General features: G+C 45.2%; 1 protein-coding gene across 9 annotated transcripts in view; it reads left to right on the top strand.

Moving 5' to 3' along the window:
- LOC146206971 (uncharacterized) overlaps nt 1-18668 on the top strand; it is a 138765-nt gene that overhangs the window by 28944 nt on the left and 91153 nt on the right. Inside the window, exons 2-4 of one of the 9 annotated variants that reach the window (XM_084588527.1) lie at nt 6253-6357; nt 8153-8223; nt 8662-9502. The exons of 1 other annotated variant lie outside the window; for it this stretch is intronic. In XM_084588527.1, coding sequence (XP_084444653.1) covers nt 6253-6357; nt 8153-8223; nt 8662-8706 — 221 coding nt within the window. In that variant the 3' untranslated portion in view covers nt 8707-9502. Of the gene's footprint in view, nt 1-6252; nt 6358-8152; nt 8224-8661; nt 9503-18668 lie in introns of those variants that run through there. 7 more of the 9 variants (XM_084588379.1, XR_014703872.1, XR_014703864.1 and 4 more) reach the window with 7 other exon arrangements.

Below are 18668 nucleotides of genomic sequence, written 5' to 3'. Positions count from 1 at the left end.
GTTCTCGTCCGCTCTCTCTCTAGAGGACCAGGCAAAACAGACAAATTATCAACGAAAGAAAAGACGAACGGGGTGCCCTTTCTCACTCGTTGGTCCTAATTGTTTTTCGCTGGTGGGAGAGATGTGTTCTTACAACTCGTACAGTACAGCGTACTCTTAAATAGTGATGACCACTGGCGAACCACTGTAAACTGCAACCCGGTGGGTTTGCGGGAACTTCATATTTTTAACTTTCATTTTTAGTGGTGGTGGTGGTGGTGGTGGTAGTGGTTTATTGAATGATCAAAAAGGATGGAAGTGTGCTGCCGGCCGCGGCAACTGCTATCTAAAATCTGAAGCACCCGAGCTGTGCCCGGAAGGAAAGAAAAGGGGACATTGACAGTACAGCGAGGGGAAGTACAGAGGGGAGCAATATAAAAAAAGGACAGGGGGAGCTTTGTACATTATTTACAAAATACGAAAACAAGGACAGCGAGGTGTTTTTTTTTTCTTTTTGTCTCTTGGGAGCTCGCACGTATTCTTTAAACTGCTGCAAAGGTGCAAAAGAAGGGTTCAAGCTTGCTACTTCTGACGGCTGCCCTTCTTCGTCTGCCTATACTGCAGGAAAGTCGTCGGTCTCTTTTCCAGTCAAATCAGGACAAAGCCTCTCCTTTTGCCGAAAAACGAAAGGTCTGGGAATAAAAGCTGAGACCTAGAGGTAGGATACGACAGTTATGGGTGCAATTAATGTGAGGCGATCTTTCGAAGTACGCGTTTGTGTTCCATGCGTAAAAGTAATTATTTAGTTTTATTAGGAATTTCAATATGCGTTTACTTCAACAAGAGCCTTTGAAAACCAGTAGCATCTGCCACGCACCAATTACCTGTTCTTTCGACTGTCGACTTGAAGAAAGAAAAAGTGTTGGCACCGCATGTCAGCACTCAGAAATCTTGGACAACCTTCATAGCACGCACTGCGGAGTCCGCAACTTTAACTACTCCAAAGAATTCTTGCAAAATCGCCAAGTACATATCAGAGTGGGCGATACGAGATCAAACCCAATCCTCATGTGCACGAGAGGCACGCCACAAAGAGCGGTACTCTACCCTTTTGCGTGTAGTGTTTTCAGAAGTAAAACTGGTGACATGACGCACCGCGCTGTGCAGGTAATCTACTTCTGCACCGGTAGGCTTTGAAGTTCTCGCCCTTCAAATGGCTTGCACCGCCCTCATGCATGTCGTTGCAGGCCATTCCAGCAGTCTTATCACCGTAAAGAGGTCACGAAGCGATTCGAGCACAGATGGAAAGGGAAATAAAGAGAGTGAGAAAGAAAGCAGCTGGTAGCCTGCTTCGCTCTTCCTCTTCTTGGGTCAACAATTAGCGAAGGAATGTGAAAACCACTGACAAAAGTAAAAAATTGCAGCCTGCTTTGTTTTCGTGCAGCCCTTATACAATCGAGCACGGAAAGTGGGGTCTCAGCTGGTCCTAGTGCTGGTAAGGTTCTAGTGCTAAAATGCTGGTAAGGGGGTCTCTACCCCCCGAGGCCTCCCTGACTTTAAGCACTGACCAGAGTAGGTTCACTGCAAATTTTCAGAGTATAACATTCGTTTCCCGTTCGCTTCCCGCCTACTGGCTGATGGAGTCACTTGACAATTCATATATCTTCGAAGCGCGCGCACGGCATACGCGTCTGCGTGTCTTGTGCGGTAGGTTCCTTTTTTTTTTTTTTTTTTCGATTGTCCACCGAAGCCACGCGGGAAATTCTCCGCGTGGACACTTCGGCGTGTCCGACCCCCGTTGAAATGGAAGACGCCTTTGGATTGGGCCGACAAGCGGTAGCAAATATTTCCCGTCTTGACGCTATAAATAGTTCTCTTCTGCCCGCAAACGCCTTGTTTTAAGTCAACGGCGGACATAAAGGCCCCGCACGAACGTTCGCTTGAGTCTGTCTGCGCATGCGTGACGCGCCGATTTGATAGATATATGTCCCATGTCAGATATTTCCGCGGCGCTTGCTGCGCGCTCGCGCTGGCGCAGAGGCGGCTCGCCGGTCATTAGTTGACGTGCACCAATCAGAGGATGCCTTTCGCGCTGTCTCTGTGATCTAACTCTGTCTTTTTTTTTTTTTTTTTTTTTTTTTTTTTTTTTTTTTTTTTACATTGGTGCTGCGCTGCGTAGAGTTATGCATACAGTCAGTCGATCGACAACGAAAGGTTCATCGCCGGAGTGTAGCGACGGCACTCGCTGTGGCTGAGGGCTTCAGCTGTGGCTCGCCAGCCACAAACAGCATAAAAATAAATAAGTTAGAGAAGCTATGTGCGGAGAGGTGGCGTCTGAGGTGCTGCCTCTATTGCTTCCTGGAGCACCGCGCGCAGGTCAGCGCATTGTTTACGGCAAGCATTGAATAAGTGAAATGTGCTTAAAAATCCTCGTGTTGCTATCACACAAACAGCATCGAGGCGATGGAAGTCGCTCCGGGACAAACTTAAAGTAGCAGTCGAACTGTTTCGGTCATTTTCAGCCTACGAAGTCTTGCAACAACACAGGAGCGAGTACGCCAGCTAGCCACTGTAGCCAGAGACGCTCCATGGAGATGCGTACTTTTTCCAGTGTTGTCAGGGCGCGGCACTCGGCGCGTAGGCGCCTCGCTTGTGCGCCTCTCGTGCGCCCCGTGGAGGCCACGCTTAACAGTGATGACAAGGAAGCAGAACTGATCCAGCTAAGATACGCCCGTGCAACACCATGCCTACGCTTGCGCTTCCTGGACGGATATCGGAAATAACTGTTTTTCGTCGGCATCAAGGAAGAAGCGCCCAGAAGAGAATCCACCTGACCTGCTCACTCTTTGCGGGAAGGAGACCGTCCGCGCCAGTGGCGCAGCGAGAAATTTTGTTCGAAGGGGGCTGACGTGCTGTGCGTCCTCTGTTTATAATTTGTCGAGGTATCAAATACATAAATAATAACGGCGATGTCATTGCATATTAGATGCTGCAAACGAATTCTTGAGCCCCAAACAATATTTTGAAAATCGCGGAATGAATTAATAGTCGCGTAGCACTTTGTGTAGGTGTCCATCGAAAAGTGATATAGATTGGCGCCTTATCCCCCAAAATCTGCTTAAACGAGCAAAAAAAAAAAAAAAAGATGTTAAAATGGCTGGGATAATTAACCAGAGCAAACATAGTTTACAGAATGGAAGCTCGATTAAGCATAACCTGACACGGTTTGCTGCGGTTTATCACATTCATGGCTGTCTGCGAACCTCGATCAAGGATACCACAGAGCATTTTGAAGGGGGAGGTCCTAGGAGGCGAGCCCAATTGGCAGCGGTGGCCGGAAAGGGTAGATGGAGGCTGCGGTCATTCTGTCAGGCAACGTATATTTCTGGAGATATCCGGTACGAATAAAGTTTGGCAGGTGTGTGAGGAAGCAGCAGCAGATGTGAGAAATAAAAGATTGCGAGCGCCGCTAGTGTTCCTGTAGGAACACTAGGCGCCGCTGGCTCCATGCGCCACACTGAGGCAAATCCCGGCGTCAGATGACCTTCACGAGTGGCAGAATTAGAGCTAAAGCTCTGAAAATTCGCGCAATGGATTTGCGTTGTTACAGGCGCTATCACGATGCTCTTAACATGAAGCTTGGGAGGTTCAGTTCAAACCGTGTACATCTTGCTAAACCATGCTTAACAGAGATTTCGCTCGTGTACGAACCCATACATTCCCGCCCATTTTTTCAAAGTTTCGGGGAATCGAAAGCGGCTACATGGCACCCACCCGTCTACTAGACGTTTCTGTACATCTCGCAGCCATCTAGTTTACTATAATGCGCACACAGTTACAAGACGACTTGTGGAGATATAGAAGGATTGTATGCGCATACGAAAACCTTTTCCATTGATAACCTGTCTACTCGAAGGCTATAATTAAGACATACCTCGCCAAGATACACCGCCCCTATATATAGTGCTCAACACATAGACACTGCTTAAAGTTTGGCTCCATCGAAGGGCGATCCGAGCACTGGTGGAAAGGGAAATGAAGAGGGAAAGAGAGAAAGCGGCTGTTTGCCTGCTTGCAAATCGTTTTATTCGAAGGGGAGAAAGCATTATTATTTTTCTCCATTTCTCGTTCTCGAAAACGTGTTAGAGGCTCATAATACTCACTGTGGAACTGTCGAAACGCCAGAGAAGAAATCTTCCGATTATACCACTGACAAGGATAAAAATAATTGCCTGCTTTGTATTCATTCATAAGGTCCTTATACATTCAAGCTCGGGGGGTCTCGGACCCCTCTTAAATTTTACTAGGAGTGTCAGACCCCCCCCCCCCCCCCCCCCCGAGACCCCCCTGACATTAAGCCCTGCACATAAACTACCGCAGCGAAGCACTCACTGCATGCGCGATTCTATGTCCACTAGGAGAACCTCCGATAATCGAACATATCAATCACACACGCGTCCTCACAATGATTTTTTTTTTTGCCGTGACAGCTTCCAGACGACTTAACATATTTGTTGAAGATATTATCGATGTCTTTTCTGGTGATCAATTAAGATCTCAAGGTGTCCACAGGACATTTTGTGCTCACGAGGCGTTGTCTTTGTTCGTGTACATCCGGAGCCGTAGGCGTGCTCGGGGTTCATTATAGTGTGCGACGATCATCGCGCAGCGCCTCCCCCTCTCACCAAAGTACCTACGGCCAAATAGCAGTGCAAATTATGATGAGGATTTGTTTACCAAACATTTGTTTGACGTGATGCCATTGAAGCGTAAAAAGGAATAGTGTGGGCTTAAAAATTTAACAAGCTTCGCGCCTACCGACGACGCGTTCTCACAACGAGTTCTTTGAGTCCTCGGCTTATGCAAACGTGGCAAGTGAGAAGTTCTTGTAATGCAATTGCATCACGGGTACTCAGCCGCCAGTATCATAAACAAAAAAAAAGAAAACCTGCATGACCATAAACTAATTGACTTGGCGCCCCGCTGAGATTACCCCCCCCCCCCCCCCCCCCTTATTTTTCTTTTTCTTTTTTTTTTCCCTGTGCGCATGCCTATAATATACCTATGCCAGCCACACTGTCAATGCCTGTCTCGCGCATTCGCCAAATCTCTGCACAATTGAAAAGGGCACCAAAAAATAGCTTTGAGGCGTCCGCGCAAGACTATACCTTAAATTATAATGCTAGTCCCTATATACTGACTGCAAATAACATATAGGCTTTAATTCAAACACTAACACACGTAGATCGTTGCATGGCTATTCTAGGAAGATTGCGATTGCAACACATATATATGCTTTCTGACATCTAATTCTGCTGAGCCATTCGCATATACGCTGTGTCCCACTACCCGAACAAATCGAAAGGACGGTCACGGACCGCGGCTGCAGCCGCGATTTACGCCACTAGTGATATCAGGGGCGTAGCCAAGAGGAGGGCTTATGAGGCTTCTGTCGAAGTGGTCTGCTGGGAGTCCTCGTCTGTTCGTAACAGTATAGTATGCAGATACTGCATTATAATCAAAGTTATATAAGCACACTGGAGAGAGTGCAGACAACCATTTCATCTGCGGGTCCGTTAGGAACACTACGTATTAGAACTAACCTTAATTGTATGGCTGGAAAACTGGCTACGATGAATTTTCAGTTCTGCATTCGATAAATTGAATAATCTTCGTCTGAAACAATAAATGCTCAGCATACTCGATGGAATGGAAGCCCCGGAGGGTACCACCATTCTTCCGTGCAATTTTGCATCCCGGCATGCAGAATTTATGGCTCAGTTGAGAGGTGACAAATTTGTGAAAGGCATCTCGATACGGAGGAGGCTGAGCAGCAACGTCAGCCTCCCTCGAAAAAACTTTCTGGCTATGCCACTGACCCTGGGTGATATACCTATATACGACATTAAAGTGCACGCTCGTGAACAATCGGCGATGAGCCGGCGCCTACGTCTCCATCAGATCTTTCAGTTCAGTTATATTTGGGAAATGAAGCTGTCATGCGGCTGTGATCATTTATATGCCGACCCTTCCAAAATTTTACCACCCTTCGGAGTATAACTGCGATAATTGCAGCTCGGCTCCCTTTCAGCGCTAAAGGCGCGCCGCATTCATTGCCTGTTGCCGTTGTCAAATAGAAGACGTTTTTTGCACGCTTTTTTTGGGGGGGTTTTTTTTGTGTGTGTCTGTGTGTGCAGGGGCGGGGGAGACATGCTGCGAAAGTTGCTCCTTGTCCCGTCTGGTCTTGCTGATAGTCCCACTGCGTAATTCCAGGGGCTTTACAACTGCGGAGTTGGTCGCGTCGCCTAGTGGATTCGGCCAACACTACGTTCGCAAACCTCGCCCGTACTACCCCAGGTGGCGCAGGCGCTTTAACCAGTAGGTGATGTACGCTCGCCGGTATGCGCATCTGTACGCGCACCGCTTAACCCTTCCAACTCGCGGCACAATTTCTCGCGTTCTTCTTGAGCTAGCAACGCAATTTCGCTTCATAGAAAGTGCGGCAATATTTGCTTCCTTATAGTGAAACTAAATGTATATGGTGCAACTTCTATGAACACGAAGTTAATTTGTGACAAGCAAATTAAAAATGCTTCATTACACCGAGGATTTCGATATATCGACGCTTGTTACATCGAGGATTTAAAAGTACTGCTCTTCCCTCCTGTGAATACATGGAGTATGCGTTTAGTAGCTGTTGACTTCTTGAGAATAAACGTGCGCAAACTGTCAACTTCGAACAACAAATATGTCTTGAAGTGGTATTAAACAAAATATAAAGAAAATCGCACTGATTAATTGCAGTTCAAGCATATTTGTGTTATGACAATAATTGGAAGGAGCTTAAAAGTAATTTTCTTGGTGTTGTTTGGTTACTTTCCATGTGTCGTAATTGATCACTGTGCGTAATAATTTCAGATATAGTGTATAATTGCAATCAGTTGTTTATTTTCTGTAATGTATACAATATTGGTATGAATTAAGGGAAATTAATTGCACTGCATGTATTAATATGGTCAATGATTATCTGAATAATTAATTCACGTCTTCTCTTCCCATATTAATTGTTATTTTAAAAATAGTGGTTGCTTTTTTAATTGCCGTGGAATTTACATAGCAAAGTTAGAGCCAAGGTTGACATTGTACGAAACAGTCTTATCGCAAAGACATCTGCAAAAGCCACTATGGTGGCTGACCCTGGAATATCCTTTTGTATATTTGTTGATCTTGAGGATTTTGTAGCTTATATACCAAGAAATCCTTGTAGGTTGTGAGGTCCAATTCACACACACACACACACACACACACACACACACACACACACACACACACACACACACACACACACACACACACACACACACACACACACACACACACACACACACACACACACACACACACACACACACACACACACACACATATATATAATTTATTATAACTATAAATGATATATAAATAAATTTATATTATCTGGGTGATGCATCTTTCCTATATATAGTCCTATATATACGATAGATGCATCACCCAGATAATTTGATATACCTACTGCGTGTATACAATTTCAGCCTCTTTCAAAATTGACAGTTCATTCTAACCAATTTGGAGTGCCAAATTGGAAAAACTATTCCGACTGAAATTAAACGTTTTTCATTTTAGTCTGTTTATTTAGAGCCAGGAAAGCCGGTACCTACAAACGTGTTTAGTGAGCAGATAAACAATATCTTACAGGCTATCTACAAAATAACATGTTAGTACGTACAATATATGACACGTACCAAACAAAGATAGTGAAACGAGCCCGCGCTGTTCGTCACAATTAAATACGTTTGAGTTAAGGAAGCCAATGAATGGTCATATTTATGACCAAAGAAATATTAGGCGCGTGTTTATTTTCAATACTGTGGAAAAATGTAGTTTAACATTGTGGTTTCGCTTGATATAGCAGGCAGTTCGGTAAATTACTTGTGAATTTTGAACAGTCCATTCAAAAGCCTTTCACATTACCAGCTGCACTTTCAAGGCAGTTGCTGAACTTCTCTACAGAATAAAAATATAAAAAAGAAGGTTGACCCGTTCAGAATTAAGGATTTGACATATTTATTACCTGAATACTGATCTATATCGGCAATTAGGTCGTGATGAGTTTGCTTTGCTCTTTGCACTGCAGAAAAGCCGCCGTCGTGTCTGAATGTTACAGCATTTTTTTTATGTTGCTTACCCGAGAACCGGCCTTCATATGTAAGTGTATCAATGTTGCTCTCAGCTGATTTGCCTCATTTTGCCCTTAGGCGCAGCCTGCTTGTAGGCTTGTGTGTGTGTGTGTGTGTGTGTGTGTGTGTGTGTGTGTGTGTGTGTGTGTGTGTGTGTGTGTGTGTGTGTGTGTGTGTGTGTGTGTGTGTGTGTGTGTGTGTGTGTGTGTGTGTGTGTGTGTGCGTGCGTGCGTGTGTGTGTGAGTGTGCGCGCGCGCGTGCGCTGCGCCCCTTGACACCTATGTACTGCAGAGAAGCCACCAGAGCAGATGTTCATTTTAGTTCATGTCATGGGCCGCCGGGACTTCATGTTCTGCCTTCTGGCACATGCTTACGCTCACGTAATCTGTTAATTGTAAAAATATAAAAATAAAAACCGAGGTCAAGTTTTCTCACAGAGCTGTAAATACTCTTTCACACTTTCCAGGATGGAACGTTGTTGGGATGTCAGGATGACACCAGCATATATTGATGTTGGGACTTGATTCACAGGTGCCGACTCTGTAGCTAAAAAAGGCCCCGAATTCAACTGGCAAGAGTATTCTTACGCATCCATTGACCGTGGACCAGTGCACTTGTGCTATCGCTCGAAAACGTGAAAAATAAAGCAGGACGACTGTATAATACCCAGAAATGTGGCGCAATAAACACAAAAACATGCATGTGTTTGTGTTTGTTGCGCCACATTTCTGGGTATTATGCAGCACCAACTAGCCCCTCAAGCTGTTATTTTCAGGATGACTGTGCTGTGTGTTTGGTTACTGGACAGTAGATATTTTCACAAGAGTCCATATAAGTAGAACCCCGCATAGTAAACTCTGATATAGTAAAGTGAAACCGAAGTCCCTGTTTATCTTCCATAGACAACTGTACAGTCGTGAGCGAAAGTGGTATACAATACTCAGCCAGTGACAGAGCTCGGGAAAACTGCGTAAAAATGCCACCTATACGACAGCGCAAGAGACAGCGACAGTGACACATGCATGTGGATAAAATGGGGCACTGCCACTATTGTTCCGATCACAGATAGCTGTTGCTAGATAAAGTAATTGGCATGCAGTTTTCGCGCGCTTCGCCACTGGCTGAGTGTTGTATACCACTTTTGCTCACGACTGTACATTTCTCCCCCTTTATAGTAAAGACATTTTTGGCAGACATCCGTTATAGTAACGTGCACCTGGTCGCGGCGACGACTCTCGCTCCCGCGCACTACCTAGAATCGCGTGGCAAATATATATTTTTTATTTGAAAACAAAAAAAAAAAGTCTTTTTTTTAAGTGGCTTTACCACCAGGCTAAGCAGATTCAGGAGAAGCCTACTTTACGGAAGCCTTGAAGCCATGAGGGAAAGCACGCAGGGCGTAGAAAAAAAAAAGTAAAGCTGTCTACAAACATGAAAAAGAGGCGGTGCGGTCCGTTCAGAAAGCAAAGGATAGTAAAAGTGCGGCAAGAAAAAGGGAAGGGGAGGAATTGGGCGAACATTCACAGCACAGTGCAGCACAAAGCATGAGGCAGCGGAGGTAAGAAGAAGAGGTGCAGCATGTGCGTTCTTGCAGCACTTGACTGCCACGCGCATTTATCATTTATTGCCTTTTAAAGGACAGGAACAGCAAAAAGTGACACCGTGTTCATGTAAAGCTTTGGTTTTCACATTAAGCCATACTTGGTTGTATTTGTAGCTACACTGTCCTCATGCTTAAAAAGTACTTCCACAAGATGTAAAAAATTTTTATAACTGAAAAAAGTTGCATGAAGAGATAAGGGAGAGATGGAAGGTATTTCAGTGTTTTTTTTTATTAAGCAACAAGACGTGTTCAGTAAGTGCCCATTTAACTACCAGGCAGCATCTTCAGAACCATGTCATCACCAACAACTGATATAGTAAAGATTTTTGCTGGTCCCAGTGACTTTACTGTAAAGGGGTCTACTTAAAGCAGGATGGCTGTGCTGTGTGTATAAATGTTTGGTTGCTGGACAGTAGATGCAGCAATTTCACAAGAGTCCATATAAGTAGAATCCTGCTATAGTAAACATTGATATAGTAAAAACTCTGACATATAGTTAAGTGACTAGGGTACCTTGTCGCAAGAATGCACACAAAGACATATATACATTACTTTGGTTGTTTTTATTCTAAAAGTCACGCGAATTTGAAAAATTCCTTGATGCCAACAAAAACATGTTGCTGTAATCTGTGCAAGTTCAAAGTGTTGTAATGGTGCCTACTGGCCACAAGGTCAAAAGGCAAGCACATGTTTAGTCGAAACTTTATGCAGTGACTAAGAAAATAATATACAGCTCAGAAGTATGCTTTTCTGTCGGCTAGCAGTATGTGCTCACATGCATGTCTCTTTAAGAACCCATTGGCAGTAAATTTACTGCCAGTAGATTACTATACCTGCAGCTGTATGCACTCACATATTGCATTTTGATAGGGTACACATTTCTGAATTTTGTACTTGGGGCAGAATTTTCTTGGATGGCAGTTTAATTAGACAGACTTGATTTTGGATTTCAGTTTTTCTTTTTTGGAACATATTATTTTCAATGATAGTTAACTTTCTTATCAGCAGTATAACATGCTACTCCTGTGTTGGTAAAGAAAGATCACTTGGGGTTTACTAGTTTAGTTTAACTTATGGGTTTAACATCCCAAAGCAACTCAGGCTATGAGACTTCATAGTGGAGTCCTCCGGAAATTTCAACCACCCGGCGTTTTATAACATGCACTGACATCGCTCAACACAAAGGTGCCCTGGTTTACCCATCGAAAAGAGGTCGCTGTGGCCTGGTACTTGGGGTTTACCTTAGCCTTTTTGCAGGAACAAGTATTCAATGTAAGGCTAGTTAATGCAAAAACAATCATACTTAGATCTGTACTCTAAAAAAAGAAATGCTGACCTTTTGCTGTTAAATATGTTTGAAAAAAATTATAAGTTTAATGTGCCTAAATCTAATAGAGCAATGAAAAACACTGGTTTGGCATAGTTTATCTTGATAGACGTTATATGTAGATGACGCCTGTATCTTTTTGCCTGCTGTTCCTTGCATCACTTAGCGCATGCTTCTCGGCATTTGACAACTGCCACAAAGGACCAGGCCTGCTATCTTGAAGCAAATTGAAGATCAGGACAGTTTACATGGTTAAACCACATGAGAACATATGTCGCTGCTGACGTCACACGCACATTTAATGCGAGCAAACACAAAGGCAGGTAAATTTAAGACAGATGATGTCACTGAAACAGCCGAAAAGTGGCCAGCCATGCCACCTGCCAGAGACACGGTGTGAAGTGGACCGTGATGTATGTTGTTCAAGCTGCCAGGAGTGACATAAATATAAAGACCAGCTTTAACCAAGCTGAATGAATGTGCTTGTGTGACCTAGGGTAGCATGTCTAGCCTGGGACCCAAGAGTCCTAGAAGGCTGGATTCTGATCTCACCCTCCCATCTCAATGGCGAAGCTAAATTTAGCAGCACTTGCCACTTCAACAATGACACGCGGTCTTGTGACATCACAGGAGTCACCTGTTCATGTCACCTGCCAACTGCAAGAGACATCCTCAGATGGTTGAAGACAAAGGCCACGGCATCAGACATACCTCACGTCTTTTTTATTTACCCCATGCTGTATAGCTTTTGCAGTAAATTTGAATTTGGCATATTTTTTTGCTTTTTCTTGGTTATTGAAAAGTCATTGTTAAAAAATGAAGGTGCCATTTAAAAGCACTTTATGAAGCAGAATGTGTATAATAGGTCACAATCTTCTGGCTCTTTTATGAGGCACAAAGAGCCCAAAGCTCAAAATGTATGTAAGGTGAGAATGGGTCTTGTCTGCTTCCCTGAGAAAATTTTTCAGCTTCACAAGTTCCCCATTGTGCAGCTTGACTGCACACCCCAAGGCATGGGGTCTTTTGACCAACCATGCAAATAACCTGCATGCAACAAGTGTGCTACGAAAGCTTTAGTAAAAGTTCATGAGGAATCTGTGCTTGGCTTAATGAATGATCAGTTGGCCTTGGTGACCCTGGCCCAGGACATTCTTGACACTTAGTAATGCGTTGAATAAAGTTGTTTCCTTCTCCGCCTGACTTACTGACTACTGCTGTCAAGCCTTATGGGCCACAATGTCATGCAAAAGGTGCTGTCACAGATACCAAAGCCAAGGGAGTAGACTGGGCATTGCGACAAAAGCAAGCATTTTTGAAGAGTAACAGAATCATAGAAAGTTCCAGGCAACTCTACTCTTGCAGAAAATCAGGGATGCCATGGCACTCTCGGTGGGGTGGCACAAAAAAAAAATAGGGGAGGGTACTGCTCCTCATAACCATAATTAAAAAAAAAAAAAAAAAAAAAAAGAACAATTGTAACAATGAGAGCTTCACATGCTTACCAGGAAGGAGGCATTATATGAAAGTGTTCTTCCTGTTAGGGCCCGAAAGGGGCTATCGAATAGCTTTGTAGATGGTGCCCGCATGCCACCGTCTGTCGCCTTCCTTTGCCATAGTCATTGCATACAGTGCTTTAGGAGTGTGCAGTAACTGTTTAAGCTTTGCAACCTGGCCCCAAAGTTGCAAGATCACGTGATTGGGTGGCAGCAGTGCCCTGAGCACTGCATGGGCTAGAGATGGCCTTAGAGCTTGGGTTTAAAGTTGCGGGCCCATACACAGAGTTTCAATGTCTAATTATATGGGGTTTTATGGCGCATAAGCAGCTGTGGCTATCATGCACCAAACACAAATGTCTGGGCTTTTGATTCATTATTGTTAAGTTAAGTACATGTACTTAGGGTGTTACAGCAGAGACATGGATGAAATGTGGTGTGCCAAGAAAAAAGTCAAGTTTTATTCACCTATTTTTTTACTTATACCCTACCGCAGTGGCTCGGTGGTTAAGATGCTCAACCACTGAACCAGGGTACCGTGGTTTGACCGTAGGCGTGGCAGCCATGTTTGGATTGATGCAGAAAGCATAGCACCCATGTACTGTGCAGTCAATGCCTTTTGAAGTTAAAGGTGATCGAAATGATCCAGAACCCTCCCCTACAGTGTCCCTCATAGCCAAAGTTGGTCTAGAATGTATACAGCTGTTGTGCTTTTTGTCCGGTTTGATCATGAATTCAACCCATAAAACTCTTGATTAAAAAATTTAGTTCCACTGGCTGCGAGGATGTTTTAATATTTAGACATAGTAGGTCAAAAAATATGACTGAATAAATATGTTTAGTAAATGCTAAGTAATTTAATTGCATGTGTATGCAACCTTCTCCATTTAGGCTCTTGGAACATCCGATCACTGTTAAAAAGGGAGCAGATCAGTGTCACGCCTTAACAAAGGAGCACTATTTAATTATGTTTCATGGAAACCTGAAGTAAAAGCAGATAACCCTGTTGGTGGAAAGTCGTCCTAATAAATGGCCTCGCTGGTCAGCTCCAGTCCAGAATGAGGAGGCTCGACTATTCCTCCAGTAGGTGCACTGAACGGAGCACCTCTGCAACTTCAGCCAAGGAACAGGCCTACTGGTAAAGTTTACCAGATATGGTTCCCTCACCACTTTGGATGCACAATGTAGTGCCTGCCTATAACGGTCGTTTCTGTGTAGCAGCCGAGTGGTCTGGTTTACACTAGCTGTGTACATGTTCTGGTCTCACAGGAGAATGGCGAAGAAAGTGATTTACGCCAAAGGCTTGCTCTCGACAACACCATAAGCTAACTGGTCAAGTGAGTTGGTAAACAAGAACATAGATGTCATTTGCCCTGTGCAAACATCTTTAGCTATTTCCATCTGCTCGTACAAAATCGTGACTGCATGATGAAAAATATTGGTCAATGTAATTCACTGTCCTAGTCACCATGCAGCCACCACACAATGCACTATTTGAAGGTGAGCAAAAGTAAGCAACATCCCTTTAAACTGAACCGCTCAGAAATGTTCACGTCACTAAAGCCAGACTCTCGCATGTGACGATATGCACAAAAGGCCAGAAGGGCTATGTAATACTATATGCAAAAGACTGGCTCATTCCTACCAAATGCCTACACCTCAATTGCGCAATACTTTACATAACCAACTACTGTTCTGGAGCACCTGGGTTCGAGCCAAAGAAACATAAGGCAACTTGTAGCGTAGACAAGACAGCAACGCAGCAATTGACTGCTCCCCAGCCGTTCTGTATTTCACTTCCTCGTTTTCTTCCATGCACATGTGCAACAACACTTCGTCTTTATCACATTTCCACCGCACTTAAAAAAAAAAAAAAAAGCTTGCTAGCAAATGGCTAAATATCCTTTAATACATCACAGTCTTTTAAACCTTGCGGGAAGCTTCTTTTGACAAATGCTTCTGCAGGGAGAAGGAAGAGGAGTAGTAGTTGCTGCTGTTGAGGCACACTTGGGTTCAGGGGGGGTCTGTCGGTTCTGTGTCAGGCAAAGCCAGGAATGAGGAAGTTCCCAGGCTAACATCAGCGTTATTGGGGCTACGCGAGGTTGGACTCTGGTCTGCGTTTCTGGTACGTGGACTGGTCGACACTCGGGTGCAGTCAGTGGGCAACAAAATGTTAGCGAGGAGAGCCATCAGAGCTGAAGGCGGAGGTTGGCACTGAACTGCTTTCCTAACAGCTCATAATTTGGACGAGTGCCACACTCGCCCATCATCCAGCAGGTATGAGACTGGTCCAATTTGCTCCACAACTCTTCAAGGCTCCGAAACCGAGCAGCCAGCTTGCCTCGCACAATCGGCTTACGAACTCACACATAGTTGCCAATCTGAAAGTCACAGTGCTTGGTTACACTCCGCTGGTTGCATAAAGCTTATATTTGGCTTACTTCTGCTCTAGCCACTGGCATTAGAGCTTCAGCGCTCTTGTGCGATCAGTCGAGAAGCACTGATCTGGCAGGCACGCAACGTTAAGTCTTATGCGAGGCATCTGGCCATGAACTAGGATGGCTGGAGCGATTCCTGTCGTGGCATGTGGCGCACAGCGATAGACACAGAGTTCAATAATAGCTGTACGTAGGTTACGTCGCTCGCAAAGAGCCATCTGAACATATGCCCTGAAAACCTTATTAAACTGTCCTACAAGTCCATTGGCTTGGGGGTCATAAACTGAGGAGTAGCAGTTACGTATACCCCGAGGATGAGAATTGTGATCCGTGATCCAACACAATCTTTTCAGGGTAACCCTTGTGAACAAATGTACCTAGAAGCAATTCTTGAACTGTGGCAGTTGTGAAAGAAGCCTCCGGCCATTTACTGTAATAGTCAACGAGTGTTATAGCAAAGCTAGGAGCTTGGTCGAAACGCCCCACGATGTCGATTGCAGGCTTATCCCAAAGCTTGTCTGGCAAAGCAACAGGTTGCAGAGGAACAGTGGAGACGTACAATAGCATCACTGCTGGAGGAATCATCTTCGACTTTCTGCACTTCACTGGAACGATCAGACGACTTGCAGATTCCAAATGGCCCACTTTGCCGCACCGACGACACTTCCGTTTGCGATTGGTTGGTTGCACAACTTTTTATTTCCATCGGAAATGGGCGTCCTCTTCCCCGCCCCCGGCACGCGTGCCGGGGAAGACGGAGAGTCGTGCGCCCGCGGATTAGAGGCTGGCTATTCTACTTGCGAGCTTGCCACGTGGAGTCGTTCGCCAGGTGGGTAGGAGAACCGCAGCGATAGCACGAGCGCTCCGGAAGTGCAGATGAAGATTTACATACGTGGCAACTGCATTTGATGCAAGGGACCTGAGGGACCCGTTATGATGTGCACTCGCATCTCACGCGCTGTACTGGAGCCACCTCTCCCGACAGCTCATTTGCTTCATGGCAAGCTTGCTGGCACTGTCTAGCAAAGGCCAGGGCGCGCGAGAAAGTCAAGAAGGAGATGGCGTTCACCGAAATGGTGACTAATGGTCTTCTTCACCAGCTGGTTCCTGATTTTGTAGTCTGCGAAGCTCCCAAAAAAACCGCAGTCGCCGACAAGGCTGCGAAGGGCAGCGATGTGTACTCATATGCCATCTCTCCGGCAGTTTGTACTCAGCGTTGAAAACGGTGGCGTGCGGCGATCACATTTATGGAAGATTTGTAGTGCGTCGCCAGTAAAAAGATAGCATCGTCACCGGAGTGTGAGGCAGCAGCGGTAGGCGCTGAAGGGGACGACGGCGACAATGTGTAGAAAATTCGCTGGCAGGATAGCCCTCTCCGGTTAGCAGAAGTGTGGAGGTATCTAGTGGAGGCACCAGACGCCAGCATGTAGTTGTGGAACGCCAGCCTCCATTACTCCCACGGAAGGGCGGAGGCGGCTGAAGACCCGAAAAGCTCATGATGGACGGTCAGCAGTCCACGCCGAAGTCCTGGTTTACGCTACCATCCTTGTCGCCAAAATATGTAGCATCTTTTTCTCGCTGTGCGCGTGCAACACTTCGTCTTTACCGCACAACTCACAACACAAAAGAACTCATGCGTACCAATAGCAATAATTAATACCGCCGCAACAAAATTAACGGCTTTAAAGCTATGACAACGAACAAATTTCACACAGATGAAACGCCACTCGGCTAAGGAGGCAATGCTAGGAATTGCACGCCTTGCAACGCGCCATTTTAAACGGAAGCGCACAACCACTGACGTCATCATGCACGGGTCACGTGAGTGTGACGTATTTCCGTGCGTGGCAGCAGGAGAAACGTGTGTGGGGTTGGCTGCTGCCACGGGCGTGGCTCTAGCCTCGGCCTATCTTTTTCTTTGCATTTTGGCGAAATCGCGGGCAGGTACGGAAACGTGCCGCGGCGTTCGTTGGAATAAGGTTAGTATTTTGAAAATGCGCTCTGGTTTTTATTTCTCGATTTGTTTAAATGCATTGTGATAGTTTGTGATTTTTTTCCTCTGCCAGGTTCTTCTAGGCATAATTATTTGTTGCCTCAATGCGAATCCCAACCTAGTTGCACGTTTATGAGTTCATACAGGGACTTGAATATTTGGGGGCTGGGATTTAAAAAATTCCTATGCAAAATCTACTACCCCCTTCGAGCTGAAATACCGTTCACAAAGTATCAAAATATCGTCTACGTTATCTGATAAGTGATTCAACATCGTTACTTGCCTAGATTTTCCGAAATCGAGAAAAAACTGCTCTCGGTGGCGTGCACAATTTTCGCAGAAGAGAGTCGAAACGCTGCTTTGACATGGTGCGTCATCTGTCGAGCAGTGAGGCAAGCTCCATCCCGGCCGTTGGCGCGCTTGCCTCGCTGCCCGACAGATGACGCACCATATCACCTCGTCTTTCATTGTCGCGGACTCGAGACACCGCCCCTAGAGGGCGCTACGCTGCCGGAAACAAAGGAGGTTAGAGGATAATCTGTTCTCATTGACACAGTGTATCGAGGTAGCAGAAAAGGAACACAGACCCCTATGGCTAGCTTTTCTAGATATCAAAGGAGCCTATGACAGTGTACTTCAAGAAGCCTTATGGAGTATTCTGGATGTGTTAGGTGTGGAAAGCGGAGTAACTAATCTTTTAAAAGATATTTATAAGGATAACCAAGTGCTAATAAAATGGGAAAAAAAGGTGTCGAAGCCTGTAGAGGTAAAGAAGGGGCTTAGACAAGGATGTCCCCTGTCACCTTTGTTGTTCATGCTGTACCTGCAAGGATTAGAGGCTAAACTAGAGGGGAGTGGACTCGGCTTCAACCTTTCTTTATTCAAGCAAGGAGAATTTATCCCACAGTCATTACCAGGACTAATGTATGCAGATGATATAGTACTGATGGCTGACAACAGGGTAGATTTGCAGGAGTTGATGGATATCTGCGGTACAGAGGGAGATAAGTTAGGTCTGCAGTTTAGCAAGGAAAAATCGGCAGTCATGATTTTTAATGATAATGAGGCCGGCGAACATAGGATACAGGAGGACATGCTGGAAGTAGTGGATAAGTACAAGTATCTTGGGGTGTGGATAAATACTGGAGCTGAATACCTAACGGAGCATGAAAAATATGTGGCAGCTAAGGGAAGTAGAAATGCAGCCGTCATGAAAAACAGGGCGCTTTGGAATTACAATAGGTATGAAGTGGTGCGAGGGATTTGGAAAGGGGTGATGGTTCCTAGTCTGACTTTTGCCAACGCAGTCCTGTGTATGAGATCAGAGGTCCGAGCACGGTTGGAAATTAAACAGCGCGGGGTGGGTAGGCTTGCTTTGGGAGCTCATGGGAATACGCCAAACCAAGGTGTGCAGGGTGACCTGGGATGGTCTTCTTTTGAGAGCAGGGAAGCTGGCAGCAAGATAGCGTTTGAGCAACGATTGAGAAAAATGGGAGAAAAGCGGTGGGCTAGGAAAGTCTTCAGCTACCTCTACATGAGGAATGTTGACACAAGATGGAGAAGGCGGACAAGAAAATTGGCAAGCAAATATTTGGACAGCAGTAGGGGGACCAGCCAGG

This window comes from Amblyomma maculatum, chromosome 1 (genome assembly GCF_055883805.1).
Source record: "Amblyomma maculatum isolate TAMU_Amacu chromosome 1, ASM5588380v1, whole genome shotgun sequence".
Taxonomy (NCBI): domain Eukaryota; kingdom Metazoa; phylum Arthropoda; class Arachnida; order Ixodida; family Ixodidae; genus Amblyomma; species Amblyomma maculatum.
This window is presented reverse-complemented; position numbering and strand designations above follow the sequence as displayed.